At 39.9% G+C, this 17077-nt stretch overlaps 1 protein-coding gene across 2 annotated transcripts; it reads right to left on the bottom strand.

The window, feature by feature from the left end:
- Positions 1-3529: 3529 nt before the first annotated feature.
- On the bottom strand, positions 3530-16672 carry LOC106655919. 2 transcript variants are annotated; one of them, XM_014376524.2, is made up of 3 exons: positions 15610-16672; positions 12485-12521; positions 3530-9331 (listed from the first exon to the last, which is right to left on the bottom strand). In XM_014376524.2, exons 1-3 carry the CDS (start codon positions 15715-15717, stop codon positions 8895-8897), a joined length of 582 nt encoding a protein of 193 aa, XP_014232010.1. In that variant the 5' UTR covers positions 15718-16672; the 3' UTR covers positions 3530-8894. The 2 variants fall into 2 exon arrangements, with proteins under 2 accessions (XP_014232010.1, XP_014232011.1); XM_014376525.2 differs by lacking the exon at positions 12485-12521 and having other exon boundaries at positions 8960-9331.
- Between the last annotated feature and the right edge of the window lie 405 nt (positions 16673-17077).

The raw sequence follows: 17077 nt of genomic DNA, 5'->3' as shown, positions 1-17077 counted from the left end.
TAAAATATGTTTATTAGACACCTGATTGACCAAAAAAAAATTCTATCCAAGCTCTGAAATGCCAATTACGCTTATTTTTTCATAATACTTAATATTATAATAGGATTCACTTGCCACGCGATTCTGACGTGAGCTTTTCATCAATATTGATCTATGGGGTTTCAAAATCTTCAGAAAAGTACCCTCATCCACTTAAGCGGAGCAGAATTTGAAAAAAAAAGTTTGTTTTTCTTCCAAAAGCTTTAATATGGCTTCTAGTGTTGATAAAATACTAATTTTCTCAAAAATTGGCACATTTTGACGTGTATATAAAGTTGTACGCAATTTTTCAAAATTCTGCTCCGCTTAGGTGGACGAGAGTACTTTTCTGAAGATTTTGAGACCCCATAGATCAATATTGATGAAAAACTCTTTTCAAGATCGTGCGGCAAGTGATTTATAACACAACATTTCGTCTTATGAAAAAAGTGATGTAATTGGTATTTCAGATCTTGGGTAGAAGTTGTTTTAGGTCAATCTGGTGTAGAATGAACATATTTTACTATCACAAAAAAAAAATTTCCACTATTTCGATTCATATAACTATTTTTAGCTGAAGCTGAATTTAAGCTTTTAACACAGGTTGGTCCCCTTAAGCAGTCCAACGTATGAATAATCTATTATTAATAGAACCATGCAACTTTTTATGCGCGTGGCTGGATGATGAATATTTATAAAGAGTGACAGATCGACCGGCGTTCTCGTGGCAAGCGGAAATGATTACTCCAACCAATGCAATCGATTCTGTAAAGTACTCAAATTATACTATTTTTCAACATCAATTTGAAATTTTTTTGGAAATAATATATATCATGGGATAGGACAAGAAAAAGGGTAATAATAAAATTCAAAGATGTAAGATCGAAAATCATCTATATTGAAACAATCCAAAAAAATCAGTACAACAGAATTTTTTGAGTTATCGTTGGAAATTTTTAATAATTTTGTCATCTTCTTTTATTTTCTATCTTCGTTTATGACGATCCAATAAAGATGTTGCAGACAAATTAACTTGCTTGTTTTAATAGTGTATTACTTTTTCAATCATAATTTTGTTAAAAGATTATTTCATTTTTTTCTTCGTCTTCTCACAATATCAAACGCTAATAAATTACATTTTAGGTACGCATATCATATACTTAATAAACATGGAATGTGCTCGTATCGCATCGCTCGCTCGCTAACTTTTTATTTTCAACTATTTTCGCTTTCCCTCAACTCGTGCGTGAATGCCCATCATTATCCATGCAGATATGTATAGGCACACTCTTTTTTATTATACTGAGAAAATAATCTCACAATGCACACTTCGTGGCGCTTCATTTAGCAATAGCTCAAAATTTAGATATAACAAAATAGGGGATCCGCCTATGCTAGCCCGTATACTACTGTCATTATTGCCGCTTTCTTTAACACAATGGTCTCCCCAATTACGCTAGATTTTTATTTTGAGCCATGCAGAGTTAAACGCCTCTTAGTGTTTATTATACATGGACGCGCAAAATTTGAATACTCCGCACGCATTACGCAATCAATACTGTTTGATACTCGAGGAGCACAGCTTCTCGAAATATTTATTCTCATTTTACTTATAAATAGTATTAATTATACGAAGTGTATACTTAAAAGCTAATGTTTCTATAAGAAAATGATTTGCTTGGTAGATGAATCAACGTAACTTTTTGAATAATTTTTGTACGTGACAAATAACGAATTATATTAAAACTCGACGATGATAAGAAACGACGGATCAAATTAGTATTAGTATTGCAGACTTGTGAGTGTGTTCAACGACAATGTAATGACTCCCTGATACGCTACACGTAAGAGTTTCACTATGCAATTTATATAATATTCATACATATAAACATAGATAGAGTATGTTTAACGATAAAACACAGGGTGAGCTGAACGAGCGACGCGATGTACATTGCAAATATTATATACTATATTTATGTCTAGACACTAATTGTTCTTTTCTATTTCTGCCGAAAAAAAAATAGAAAAAAATAAGAATCAACTATATCATATACAAAAATGCGCCTCTTGAACGAAGCACTCATACACGGGGCTGCGACTGCTCCTTCGCGGCTAGCCTACAAGGTCCTGATGGCCTTTTGGCAGTGAAATTCAAACATAACGAATGAAGAGAAAGAAAAACGTTTACCATTTCTTTACTATTTCTGATCGATTTTGAATGACAGTTGAATTTTTGTTTATTGTTCTCTTTATGAAGATAACTTCAAAATTAGGCATGAATATTTTTTACGACAGTTGGCTGTTACGTCCGTCCAAAATGTTTGATATCTCAAAAGTTTTGGCAGTTTTTCTTAAAAACTTAGGCGCAAAATGCTACTAAAATTCACTAAATGCCATTGGTTGTTGAATTATTTTTTTGGTTCAAATTTCAACGTTCATCTCCTCTTCACTCATTCTCAATAAAAATCAGCTCAAATGACCCGAAATTTTTCTTCTCGCTAAGAATAATGTTTATCATGTGAACAATTAAACACTGTGATCAAAACATCATTCGCGGCAATGAAATATATAAAGATCGAATTATAAAACATATCATTAATTTATATTTTTTTAATAAATTGAAACTTACGACAAAACTTTTGAAAATTGCAAATTGAGGAACATGCAGTGGTCATCAATGTATTTTGAACGAGTAATTACAGATAATAGCATCTATTGCTTTGGTATTTCATTTCTATATAAAAACAGCACAGCTGTTTTCGTAAAATATTTTTCTGTAAAAAGTATAGACGAATAAAATTTAAAACTGTCTTGCGTTATTTTATTGTTTTATAGCAATATAAGTCGTCTCATTCATCAATTTTCAAAACTGAATTGTTGGTTAAAATAAATACACAGTGCATCCCTTTTTTCTTTTGCGTATCCCGCTTTGAATCGTTAAGAATACATTTTCACTGGTGCAAACTTTCAAACGAGACCATATCGAGCTTTTCAGTAATTCGAAAAAAAAGTTGGCGATTACAAATGATATTTGAATACATTTTTAAATGAATGTATGTTTGAAAACTCAAGCATTACTTAAGGATAAAAAACAAAATTTCAGAACTTTTTTATTAAATTGAATTTGGCGTTGAAACATAATTTTTTTGTCAGAAATTTCAATGGCTTTCAAAAGTTTGCTCCAATAAAAACGCATTAATTTGACGATTATTCATACCATCCCACTTATCAAACTTTTCGTTTTTTTAAGCAGTCTTTTTTTACTAATAAAGCCATATGAGCTACCGACGAACGGCCTTAAACATAATATCCGACGACACGCGGAAGCGCTCAGTTATTGATAATAGTTTTATTCTTATGTACATCTAATCAATTTGTAACAAATTGCCAATAATTTTCTACTTTGCCTAATTTATGAGTAGTCACAGGAATTTTGATCGCTTTGTACAAGCTGAAAGACGCTTTCAAAGGAATCTTCATGTATCAATACAAGTTATTTATCCGAATAAAATTTTGATATTAATTTTTGCGTTTCTTCGCTTTCTTTATTTTTGCCATATATTACCGTATAAGTCATTTTGCACCAAGAAAAAAATTATTTATTAACTTTTTTTAAATTTTTTCTAAATTAATTTTCATAATAAAAAAAAGATACAATTTTTTCCATTGCTTTATTAAACGTATCAATTACCGTATCAATAACTTACTTTAGCGTTAACCTTGAATAATTATTTAAAAGATCGTACGTTGTAAATAGAGATTCTCACATTTATTCAATAAAATAATTAGTATCACAATTTGAATTTAAAAAATATTTCTTTCTCAGTGCAGACACAACTCTAGCTGTTCGAAGTTTTCTGCATCTCGTTACTTTTTCTTATAGTGTTTGATTAATGCAAAATAATTCTATCTTATCGCTTATGATATCACAGAGTTATACACGTACAGTATTCATTTATATCAATTAATATTTGTTGCTTTCAAGATTTTAAAAGATTTATTTTTTGCATTTTCGTAAAGCTCAAACGTCTCTTTTCTTTTTTCTCATATAATATTTGTCGATTGTTCGAAGAGTAGAAAAAAATTATTTTACCGAAAGGAAAAGCCAGCGGCAGGTGATGTGTCAAAGCTTACTATTTTTGCCGGTCGAATTTCCTCTGAAAAAAAATCAAAGTGGTTTTGACGTTCGAAACCGCTGTGTGCAATGTACGTTGAGCATTGCGTGAGCGAGCTGCTGCAAATTTAAGAATTTCTATTAAATATTTACATGTAAGGCGAACACTCGAACCCAGAGCTCGATGCCGATTCATAATTCGGCCTTTTCCAAATATTGCCGCGTCAACAACAATTGCCGAAAAAGACGTGCGAAATAAATGATAGCCAAAAGCCTCGAGTTCGAAGTGTTTGCCTTCGTTAAAAAAGTTCATCAAATCAAATTTTTTATAAAAATATTACTTTTAAAAAATTTTACAAAACTTTAAGGAGACGACAGAGCTGATCTTCACCGATCGATTGATAAGTCCGTCAAAAGTCGTTCATCTCGCCACGTTTATCGGGATAGAGCTAAATACTTAACCCTTTCGATTGGTCGTTTGTAAAATTTCCGAGAGCCTATTCGAGCTTTCGAGCTTTTCGCCCAAGACAAGTATGGTGCTCTGCAGTGATTGCTACAGCTCCATCATACTCATCACGGAATAAAGCAAAGCCTTGGAATAAACTGGAACTTTGCAAAAGAATCAAATGGCAAAAGTATTTCAAACTGTCACAACAAACACACAAGCAAACGATTTGACGGAAAACTACTCAATAGGCGAAGGTCCATCTCCTACCTCTCCTTAATTCTTTTCTTATGTCTCTTTCAAATCATGAGAAAATAGTTACTTATTGTTAAACTCTGATCGTCAGAAAAAATGACCTTAAATTTTGCCAAAGCGGAACGTCAAAGCGGAAATGTTCGAACGAGTCAGCGTTATATTTGGAGCTTTTTCGAGGGACAATCGAGGGGTGAGTCGCTAATTCGTTCGAGTGCATTGATTAAATGAGTCTGGCCGCGATTTCTAATCACCTGTCCGTTTCGCTCGACTTTTAGCCATACTAATAATCGACTAATAGCACGCATTCTTGAATAAATAGCTAAATAAGTGTATGTAGGCGAATTAAAAGTATTCGAAAAAATTCACTCTGCGACGAGTGCGAGATCGAACAGTTCTATACGCAATAATACGCTGTTTTTTTCCTCTCTTTTCACCTGCAATAGTTGACGCAACAAATCACCGACGTTGTTGCGCAATTCTCAGTTGCGAAGATTTTCGTACTGGAAAATGTGACGATTTCGAACTCGAGCGCGGACAAACTCGTTTGTGACTTTTTTTTCTCTTCTTTGTGCTCGTTATTTATCACAATTGCTAGAAACGAATCCGTTCGGCGAAACGTCGGTGCCACCGCGACGATGTGCGCTCACGTAAGCCGGTGGCGGCGCGCGCGTGACTCAAAAGATCCACGAATAATAACAATCGCGGCAATACCATTTGCCGAACAATCGCGAACGCAAAACTGTTACCTTGCATAAAAGAGACTAATGCGTAACCGAGTCCACCAACAATGACAGTTATTGATGCGTCAAATATCGCATGAGCTTCTTCCAAATCCGCATACATGTACGATTTCTCTTATCAGAGCAGCTCGGCTATTAATTTTTTGTTAACTCCTTTGTTTCGTTCCTTTTTTTTCTTTTTTCGACATTCGCTTTCCCGCGCCTTTCTTTTCTTCTCCATGCGGCGGAGAAAGAAAGAAAGAGCGCCAATTGATGTGAAATCGAGCTGCGCTGCTCGGCTCTCAGGCTCGGAGAAGCCAAGAAAAGATACGATTTTCGGCGCGCAAACGAATGTATATTCACGTCCCAATACACACACACTCTCGCATAAGACTGCTCTCACCTACGTAACTGCTCTCGTACAAAAAGCACTCACAAGCAGAGGACGTCTTCGTCAAGCTGTCAAAAAAATTCACCGTACAATCACGTTTCTAGCGAGTGCGCATCGCGTGCTCCGAGCAACGATAAGATGACTAATACGTCTTTTATCGATAAACGATGTTCGAAGCTGCTGTCTCAAGACTGAGTCGAATTGATGATGTGCAAGTTGAATTCGTCTGATTGACTGTTTCACGCTCAGAGACCGTAATAAAAGCGACTCGGTGCACATTTTTAATGTACACTTCAAAATTTAAGATAGGTTTGAAATTTTCATGTACGAGTGAGTGATTTTTGTACGATTTGGTCATTCGTATACATACATTTAATTCATACACATATATAAGTACTTGAAAGCACGAAACGCTGCTTATGAATACTTAGATAAGTCTCTATCTGTCTATAATTAAGCAGGCTCTAGTTTCATAGGATCGCGTCACTTTGTTAATGCCTAACTGATTCCTTCGAAACATTCTCTCATTCTAAACTAAAAGTTTAATAGTTCTTTATGATTTTTTCTAATAAATAAATTTTTTTCAGTCTCGCGTCTTAATCAATACTTGCGCGATCTTCAATACTATGAAAATCCCATAATGAAAAAAAAATAAAACAAAATTCAGTTGATAGGCAAGCAGATTTATTTAACTTTTTTGAAAAATCTGATTCTCCTACGCTAAATTAGTTCGCTTACATCGCATTTTACCTTGAACTTTAATAACATCACTCTAGAACTTGTCAATAGAAACAGCTGCCAGTACATATGCGTGTATTTGAAAATATTGCTCAATTTATTGAGATGCTCATTGAAAACTCATGAAAAAACAAATGTACTTTTTTCATAAAAATTGATCGGTGATGCTGGTAAGGTTCAAGCTAGTGAGATTGTGTAACTTTTTTTTGTATCATCGCAACACTCCTTCATTCCAACGTCCCTTAGATTATCGCAACGACAACTGCGACTGAGAATCCATTTGAAGCTAGTTCATCTTATCCGAGAAAACTAGTTATGTGAAATTGTCTTAGCCTTAAATTACTTGCTTTATTATTTCAGAAATAAGTACATCTAAAAGACCCAAGTACACCGAACGAACGAACAAACATTTTACATATCTGCATTAATATCTAAAGCTTAGTTGAAATTTGTTCAGTAAAACGGATGATTATAACATTTATCATTATTGAATCGTCCACATATTACGTTTAAGTATAATATGTGCCTGTATTACGCATACTTAACTATGTTGATTAATATTTTTTACGAACAATTTTTCCGTGTAAGTTAACGCCCCTAAGTGTCACTGAACTACGTCTCGGATGAATTCTCAGTCGGTTACTTAGATATAGACGCCTAGATCATTCGCATATTTATGTAACAACGCTCTATATTTCGTTATATATACGTCTGCAAAGTTGCGTATTTAGATGTGGGCAGAAAATATCGCCACTACAGGAGAGACTGCGTGCGTGCATTAGAAAAAACACGTACTGAGGTGTTTGAACCAGATGTTATTCTTTTTTTTGACGATGAAGCACTTTCAGGAAACGGCGATATCGGCACTCTGCGGCGAGAAAATCGTTGATAATAGGCTTTTAATACTGCGCGTACGAGAAGAGATAATAGTGCTTGGATATCGTGGACGAGAGCCTTTGTCGAAGTGCCATTTGAATTTTGTCGTTGCTCTCGCCTGAACACAGACCAAATGTGCAACCGAAGACAATTCGATCGATCGTTGGATCGATGCGAGCGAAAGTCGCGAGAGGAATATGCGATTATCGATCGATTTAAGCTCGGTGCTCTTCTCGGTTGCTGGTATATCTGAGAATTTGACGAGAAGAAACACGCACACCTAAACACACACGCTTTCAGCTCGTAGTGTGGAATTTGTCCTTTGTCGGCCTAGCTGATATTGCTACCAAGTTGGACATTGGACGTCCTGACCTAGCGTCGAATGTTGTTGGGTTTTTGTTTTTGCTTCGCTTTGTTCGATCTAGCAAACGACCTGACAGCTAAACGACGGAAGGACAAAAACGGCGTGACTTTGTGCATAAACCTATGGTTCGACGCGGCCTCGCTCGCGAATCAAATTGGGACTGTGGCTGTGGTGGTGGTTGGTGATGGTTGGTTGAACATTGGTTGTAGTGGTTGCGGTTAACGGCGGTAGTTGGTCTGACGATAGTTAGATGCGTCCCCAAGCCAAAAGAAAAATTTGGGAGCGACAGACACAGAGACACCTGAACCCTCTCGTTTTGCCCGTCGGATGGTGGAGAACCATTTTTATATCTCTCATCGACGGTCTTTCTTCTTAGTGATGTATCATCCAGACAGTATTGAGTGAAGGAAGCATCATTACCTTTGCTCCAGCGCGTGGCGTCCTCAATGCGTGCAGTGCGTGATTTAACAAGACCGTGGGCGATCCGGCGTGCACGAGGTCGCGCGATCGCAGCGCGCTCTCATCCGCGAGGCAGACGGACAGGCACAGACTTTTCACTGTTTTGCCACTCGTTCGGTCAGCCGACGCCGTTTTTGCGTCGCACCAGGATGGCCTTGACGCGCGCGAGAGAGAGAAACGGAGAGAGAGCGGAGAGGCCCACGAGCCAAGGACGCCATCGACGAGGCGTCTTTGCGGGGCAGCCGCCTCGGGAGGAGACCGAGCGCGAAACGAGCTCTCGGAAGCCTCGTTGACTAGCAGCGAGCGGATCAGGCTACCGCTGCCAAACGCTTTTGTTGCTGTCGTTGTTGTTGCGACGCTTCGGATCGATGTCGATGGCGAGCTTCTCTAGGTAAGCGCGACTGAGGCCGCTGTAAGCCTCGTCGTCCACCGGCACGTCGTCGACGTCGTCGACATAGTCGTCCAAGTCGACTTCGTCGTCGTCGACCTGGTCCACCTCGTCGTCCTCCTGCTCGTCATCGGCGCTCGTACTGATAGCGGCGGCGCGACTCGACGCTGCGCTGCTCGAGATCGGCTGCGGTGCCGAGGTGCGCCTGGCCGTCGCGACGTCCAGCGGTTTCGAGCCGTACGGGGGCGGTCGGCCCAAAACCCCTTGATTTTTTCACGACAGGTTGCGCTGGTCGTCGGAGCTGTCCTCGGCCCGCCTCAGCGAGCGCTTGAGCTTGTCCACGAGCCGGTTGTGAAACTTGTTTAACGAGCCCGAGCTGCCGGTCTTTGGTGGCGAGGAGCCAGTACTTTTGCTCGGCGATTGGAGCGAGTTCTGGGACGCGCGAGACGAAGTTCTTGATATGCGGCTGTTTATGGGCACCGACCGGTGCGCCGGTGACGTTAGAAAATCCGAACCCGGCGATGTTGACAACGACGGGCCTTCCGACTTGGAGCACTCCGAAATCTGTAACAGAAAATCAGCAAAGCACATGCCACGTGTTAGTGTCTCTTCCCAACTTACTCAGCTCTTAACTTATCAATACAACATGTATAATTAGAGCAAGCCATATCGATTCTGCTATTCTCAGTCAATTAAACTAATAAAGCAACATTGTACGCGATATCGGGTCACGAGCGGCTGCAGCCAACCTGACACACAACATTGACACTGCACGCTATTGCATTCGGTCGAAACACCTATGATACGCATGTTTACTCTGTCGACGTTAACAAACAAAGCCTCGTGAGTATGCGGAGCTAATAATAAAGCGATGCATTAATTTAAAAAGCATCGTTTTTATTTATTTCTTCTGCGAATGGAAACTAATTTTAGATCAGAGAACGCGAAGGTTAAACTTTTCAATCGAATGGCTTCAAAGTAATGAAAAAATACGGTTTTATAAGAACATTTATTTTTGCAAATTTTTCAAGATCAGTCGAAAGCACAAGTCGACGGGTTTGTCCAACCGCAGGAAAGTAACACACTATCGGTCGACCTTTATCGCAGAAATGTGAATAAATTATCTCGAGGAGCAACAAGGAAAAGACGGAATGATTTTTGCTTGAAAAATGCCGCGCTCGCAAGGATTATGATTTCTCTGCGTTAGCATTCAGGAGAATGCGACGTGAGGCTAAAGCATCGAACTGCGTCGCGCGCACGGATCTTGACGCATACAACTCGTTCGCTTGTTTTTCATTTCATTAGCCGTGTGATTAATTTTATGCTGCGAGTATACTATCCTCTATATCCATTCATCCGAGGCGTGCACGAGTAGATCTCGGAGTGTAAACAAATTACACATCGAAAATAGCTCTCGACACTTGTGTTTGCGGCTAAAAATAGCCTTTAATGTCGCTGCACGTAGTCTATCTACGCGTAATAATACCGACAAAATGTGTGCGAGTGTATGCGCGCGCACTGAGTATATACATAAACGCATACATTCGCAATCGGCGTAATTGAACTCCCACCGGATATGACTCGTTTAGCGAGTAAAAACTGTGGGCTCGCGTACGCCTTAGATTATATTACTGCTGTAAATATACACAGACGTGAAACTGTTCCTTTGCACATAGTCTGCAATCAAACCGATACTCGTAAAGATTTTGGTTTATCGCGTTTTCGTATTGTAGCGTATCGATACGTACTTATAATATGCGTTTGCGAATACAACGATGGGTACAGTCTCGTCAAGGCCGAATCGAGCTGTGTAAACATTATACGGATTACATTATACGGAGCTTATAGTTTCTGCAGTTGGAAACTAGAACAGCTTTTATTGTAGCGCTCGGAGGATCGATAGGTTTAAATTTTTCCCGACGTGCTATTATTACTCGGGGTTGCACGAATTTGTATGATTTACATACTGGTGACAATTGTTCTCGATCCTGAAAAGCTAATGCAACAAATTTTAAGGCCAACGTAGAGTTAATACGTAAACATACTAAAAACTATAGCTTCTTTGTTTAAGGAAATCGTCGGTATTTTTAGGAAAAATTTATTTCGAGCAGGGAATAATCATAAATAAGGAATCCAGCGCCAAGACTGCAGAAACTTGTAGGAGCCACAAGCCCATAACACGTGTCTGGTTCATCGTCATTGTTATTATTGCTTTCTCGCTCTTTTTACCGGCTTTATTCGTTCGATGTAAGTGTGAGAGCGCGCGCGTCTCCGCCTGTATATGTGCGTATGTGTGCGAGACACGCACGTAAAAGTGTCTGCATACGACTCTCCCCCTTCTATTATACATAACGTGCACTTTTTGCCAGCCTGTCTGGCGATATAATGCCGCTGCAGCTGAGCTCCAGACAAGGCCGATAAGTTGAGCCGATTATACGCGAGCTGCTTTAATTCGTACGAAAAATGCGCGCGGCGACTTTTCGGGAGTCTGCGCGAGATGGGAACTTCCCATGTGCGAACACGCAAGTTCGATCGACTGCACGTGCGCCTTCTTTGGAACACTTTCGACTGGCTTAACGTCCATATTCTACTCCTTTTTTTTTCTTGTCTGAAAGTTCGGATTTAATGATTTCGAGCAACCATAATCGCCGCCATAATCGTAATCATTTTTATTTTATGAAAAACTTAATGATCTCTGAACATGAACTATTAATCGACTGCTTCTTAATTTTTTTCTCTTGTACCACTCACTCAGAAAAAGTCTTTTTTTGCATATGGATAGCTGTTAGAAGCGTGAGTCAAAAAACAACTAAAATCAGCGCAGAAAGACTCGTGGCTTTTAGCTAAAAAATAGGAATTAAATAGTCAAGTAGCGAACGCGCGTAACGCGCAGCACACAATTTCACATCACGAATGTGCATTACCCTACTCGATAAGAGCTCGTACAACGACGAGTTCGTTACAAGTTCACCCTTGAGAGTTTGCTTTTGCTTTCGTGTTTTAGAGAGAACCCTGAAAACTTTTAATCGCGAGTACGCGCGTACGAATTGCGAAATGCTGATGTCCCGTCGACGTCACCGAAGGATTTAATTTTATCATTCCGCAGCCGAGTTAAAAATAAAAAGTGTCGACCGATGGAATCGCTAATTACGATATATAAAAAGTATTATTATGATTTGAAAATAAATGCGTGTGCGCTGCACATTGACTTTAGAAGCACATACATACATACAAACAGGAGTCATTAAAAATCAGTGCAATGTATTAATAAAATCAAATCAATCGCTCCTTAATTCGTTCTCGTTTTGATTACGTAAATCGCATGGCAAGTTGTCTCGGCGCAATTTATCGATCCGCTCTGACGCGCCAACATTAAGAGGTCATTCTAAATGCGAATTATTTACTGCAGTTAGGCGGCTGTCATAAGCCCGTATTTGCCGACGTAATATATTTTTTTATATGTATAAAAAAGTCACGCGCACATAACGGATAAGTCGCACAAACAAACGAAAGCTCGCGGAAAGATTTCAATGAATGAGCTCTAGGTCGGATTTGAGCGACAGTGGCAGCATGAATGACTGTCTCGGTACGGTCTCGCGGGTCACACGCGGTTACGAGGGCACCCCTACTTTTCATACAACCCGTAAAAATTTCATTCTAATTCTATTGTGAGTTATAATAAATTATTTTTACTTGAAACTTGGTAGTCGTACATACGTGTTAGCACATGACCCGAGGTCAAAATCACATTAGTCTGAAAATCAAATATGAATGGCTAGCATCAATAGATCGATAAAGTGGACATAATTTTTATTTATGTACTAACTATTTTAACAATTTTCCAAATGAAACCCAGTAAACTTGGTTAAGACGTGAACTTGCAATCCCGATCTCCACATAAGTTTTGGTTAAATAAGATATAAATCAAATATGGAGATGAGTTAATCGATTTTACACAGCAACTATTTTCGCGAGATTTTACTCGATTATAGAAATGCATTTGTTGACGAGCGCCTTTATTATTGCTGCACAACATGCCACCAAATTATTTGTTCATGATGCCACCAGAGCTAATTTTAGAAACCACTCTGATAAAGAAAATCATTCGCATAAGCTTGTGATTGTGTTGGTCGATTAATTTATTATAAAAAACCGGCACGGGGCATGGTAAATATTTTCGTCATCGCGTGTTATTCTATATGTAACGAGCCGCGACCACCAGGGCCGATCACGAAGGATACGGATAAGATTTAAACTCAGCGAACATGAAAATCGGAGCTATTTGTTAGACTACATAACGAGGCGCAATCGGATGACCAAGCAAGGCGATATTTTCTTAATGTTTCGTTGAAATGAAATAATGATGTAGTTATTGCACTATAATATGGCGCATAAATTCGCGTTCATTCAAGGTCCAGTCATAAGCGGGATAATAACGGATTTTCTTTATGTTAAACTTGGCTGACAAAAAAGAATACTTTTATGCGTTTTTGTGATACGTCAATGCTGGAGCGTTTAAATAGTTTACGCAAGTGCGTCTGTGAATGCGTGTCAAGTCGCCCCCAGACCGTTGAAGGCACGAGGAAGCTACACACACGTTACTCACTCGCATGTCTTCGATCCGATGAAGAATATTTAGCAAATGAGTAATAATTCCAAAGTGCTAACTCGATAAACATTTTCCTCGCACGCATAGAACTCAAGTATAATCTCTCGCGGTCTTCCTTTGACTTCGGAATGAAAAGTTAGATGCGTATCTGTATGTATCATATGATGCAATGTCACGTGCAATTGTGTATTTACACACAAACACAGGTATACGACTTTTGCGAGTCAATAGCACCGCTATGCATGAATCACGTGACAGCTCACCTATACTTGTATAGGCTTATGCAGCGGTGGGCTTGTTAGTTTACACACACATGCATATACTCGAGCTCGTAACAAAAGTCATTGCGAAAAACTAGTAAGGATATGGATAAGCAAGTTCGTTGTACGATTCTTGTATGAACCTCGCGTCGCATACGTTAATCGATCGTTTTCTGTTATCTGCGTCTCTCGTTTACTGAAGCGTAAAAATGAAAAGAGGCTTGCGTTATAAACAAAACAGGTATCATGTAATTTGTCCCTAAAATATTCATAACATTTCGAATTAAAAAAAAAAGCGAAAACGGATGACTCCAGAAGTGGAAAATGCGGGAAAAACTAAAATTTTCAGTGTCGCGGCACTTTTGAAGAGATGTCCAAACCCCAGTGTATACCTATGTAAACGGCGAAAAATTTTAGTTTTATCATTGCGTTAAATGACGTGTTTGTTTCTAAAAATATCGGCGTCTCAATAGATTATCCAAATTTGAATTTTAAATAGCTCTGTGACGTTCAAAAATATCTTTGCGTCTTTCCTTTTTTTATTTTTCCTTTTTTTATTTTTCCCACTCGATGCAATGAATTTTTCCTTATTTGTGCGCCGAGTGTTTACAAATTTCCAAATAACTAAATAATCGTTGCACGTCGATGTCGGCTATATGTCAATTGGCCCCATTCTTTATGCCTTTTTTCCTCGCTCCTATGCTGCGTCGATAATAATCAACTCGCTCTAATTAGTTCAATTTCAGCTACGAAGGTTAACGTTCACATTTTCACTAAAAATAACATAAAAACGCTCAGGAATTACAAGTGGAGAAATGTAGAGCGTCGTTGCGTTCATTAAGTATACAAGAATCCCCGAGACGTACGCGAGCGCTATATTTAAATGCGTCTGCTCCGACTGCAGTAAAAGTAATGCGTACTACATGAAAGTGCATATGCGCTTACATCGAGCTCGAAATTCAAAGAAGCGTGCAAGACTAATACTTATCGATTTGCAATTATATCGCGTGCAAAGAGAACACAATACGTTTTGTATTGTGCGTGCTAGAAAAAGAAGCAGGTCCGGTAGAAAAAAAACTTTTTTTTCGAAGAACAGTCATTGGAAAGCTTCGCAATTTTGTAATTCGACACTACTTGCACGATCGTTTCGAAAATTTATTATGCGTAAAGAGGGGCAATGTTTGCTTAGCTGAGTTGTGCATGTTATCGTATTTCCGGAATAAGGCAGAGACCTCGCAACGGGTCTCGTGAGACCTCGAATTTTAATCCACGCTCGACGCTCTTTCGCCACCGAATGAAAATATTTTTATTATTCGATTCGCTGTCGATGACTTTTACACGAAACGGTGCGCAAACGTACGGGCGATTTTGCATCGTTATATCACTGACACTTTCTGTGGCGTCGTTTGGTCATTCGATTATTTTCGTGTACGTGAACTCACTGAACGAATCGTGAGACGTCAAAAAGACCAACTAGTGCAACAATTTTTTATCGGTGCTGTCGTTGATACTGAATAGGCATGAATCGATATGGCTCTATAAATATATGAGAGGGTCGAAGCGCTTAACGCTAGGCGAGAGGCGTTTTAACATGCACATTAGTAAACATCTATGATTCGCACGGGTAAATTATCCACACACTCGAATCAATTGAAATTTTAAAAATCGAACTGCACATTTTCACGAGGCAAATTTGAAAATGCATGCGAGGTAAAGAACCCAAACGACGCCGACTACGAAAGGCATCGATCCGCACAGTTGATAAACAAAACTGACAGTCAAGGCCTCACACTATCGGAGCCATGGCAACTCGCGAACTCTTGAGCACTTGTATACGTCGCGATGCCTTTCGCGACGGCCGTCAATTTTTTCCATACACAACACTTTCACATGCTTGGGTACATGCACAGTCTGTTATAGAAGGCGGCATAGAAATGTCGTGGATTTTGAATAATTTGTCGAATTGAACTCACCTTTCTGCTTCGACACGCCTGAGGATTCGAACACTCGGACGAGCGCCTGCTACGGTTGGTCTTGTAGATATCCCACTCGTTCTTGACCACTGGCATCATGAACGCCATCTCGACTTGTTCGATTTAACCGTCGCCGGCGAGTACTGCACTGAACTTATGGGAAATGAACGCGTACAGTAGACGTTAGAGCAACGTCCGCTCGATTCGTGTCCGATGACTAGGCAATAACAAGTCCTCGATGCAAGCCTGACGAAGTGGCCTAAGAGCCGGCAGTTGGAGGTCGATCGCGTTTGGTCACCGACTCTTGAATACCGGCACTTGGACTGTCCAACTCCTAGTGCTGCCGCTGTAGCTGCAGATCTGGCTGGGCCTTGTCGCTCCAGCGCACGATGGCGCTTCGTTTCGTCGATCCGTTTTGTGGCGCCCAAGCGTACCCCGCAGAGACGACGATGCCTTGCTAGCCGTGGCCGTAGTTGCTGCTTCTCTCGCTCGCTCTCCGTGTGCTAGATATCGGCTCTAGCAGTGCGAGCTCTAGGCTGCGCGCACACAAAACCAAGTAATCCAAGTGTCGTTGTTACAGCAGTAGTTCCGTAAACACAAGCGCGCTGCAGCCAACTGCTCAATTTGACTTTTTGTTTCTCTCTCGATCTTTCTCCCTCTCGCTTTCGCGTCAAATCGAGAACTCTCTCACACTAGTCTGGCCTCCAAAGTGCTATAGCTGCTGCTGCGGCTTTGACTGCGTCTGCTGTTGCTGATGCTGCTGCTGCTGCTGCTGCTACTGCTACTATTTTATACACACTCGTTTTCTGCGTTCGCGTTTGCGAATGAATCAGAAAGCCCACACTGGAAGAGAAACCACATAGACGAGCTATTTTCCACCTACTTGCAATGTGACAGATCAACGTGCGCGTTGGATAGTATGCGGAAAATCGCCTCGTCAATAGCTTCCTGCTTTATTTCGCAATGTGATACGCAATCGCAGAGAGACGTTAAAATATGTTTTATTTATTTTGGCTTTAGCTCTGTTCTCGCTATTATATATGTATATATATCGTGATGACAATCCAATATATATAGATATACGTATGACAATTTGATATTTATGTGCAATATATATCTATATATATGTGTGTGTAATAATTTTAATATATATATATTTATATAACGTATCGAGAATGTCAATTGTAGTTGTCGCGCGTGTGCGAGCCGTACGATCGCTTGATCGGAAATGAGCACGCTGCCTGGTGTACGCGCTACGCCAAGCGTAAACCCGTTCGTGCGCGCGCGCATAGGGTCGAGGTAACGTTGGCTGCTGCACAGCCTGGCGCCTAACTGCGCAGTGGGGTCGCCGAAACTCGGCCCGGGTGGGGATATTCTCCTCGGCATTGGACAGACACGAGGCGGGACGCAGACGTCATCGGCCGCCGCGGCTCGGCCAACACACCATTGATTTTCTCGATGTTCGTAC

Source organism: Trichogramma pretiosum, unplaced genomic scaffold, assembly GCF_000599845.2.
Source record: "Trichogramma pretiosum strain Unisexual culture from Peru unplaced genomic scaffold, Tpre_2.0 scaffold63, whole genome shotgun sequence".
Lineage (NCBI taxonomy): Eukaryota > Metazoa > Arthropoda > Insecta > Hymenoptera > Trichogrammatidae > Trichogramma > Trichogramma pretiosum.
The sequence above is the reverse complement of the archived record's forward strand: the minus strand, read 5'-3'. Positions and strand labels throughout refer to the sequence as shown.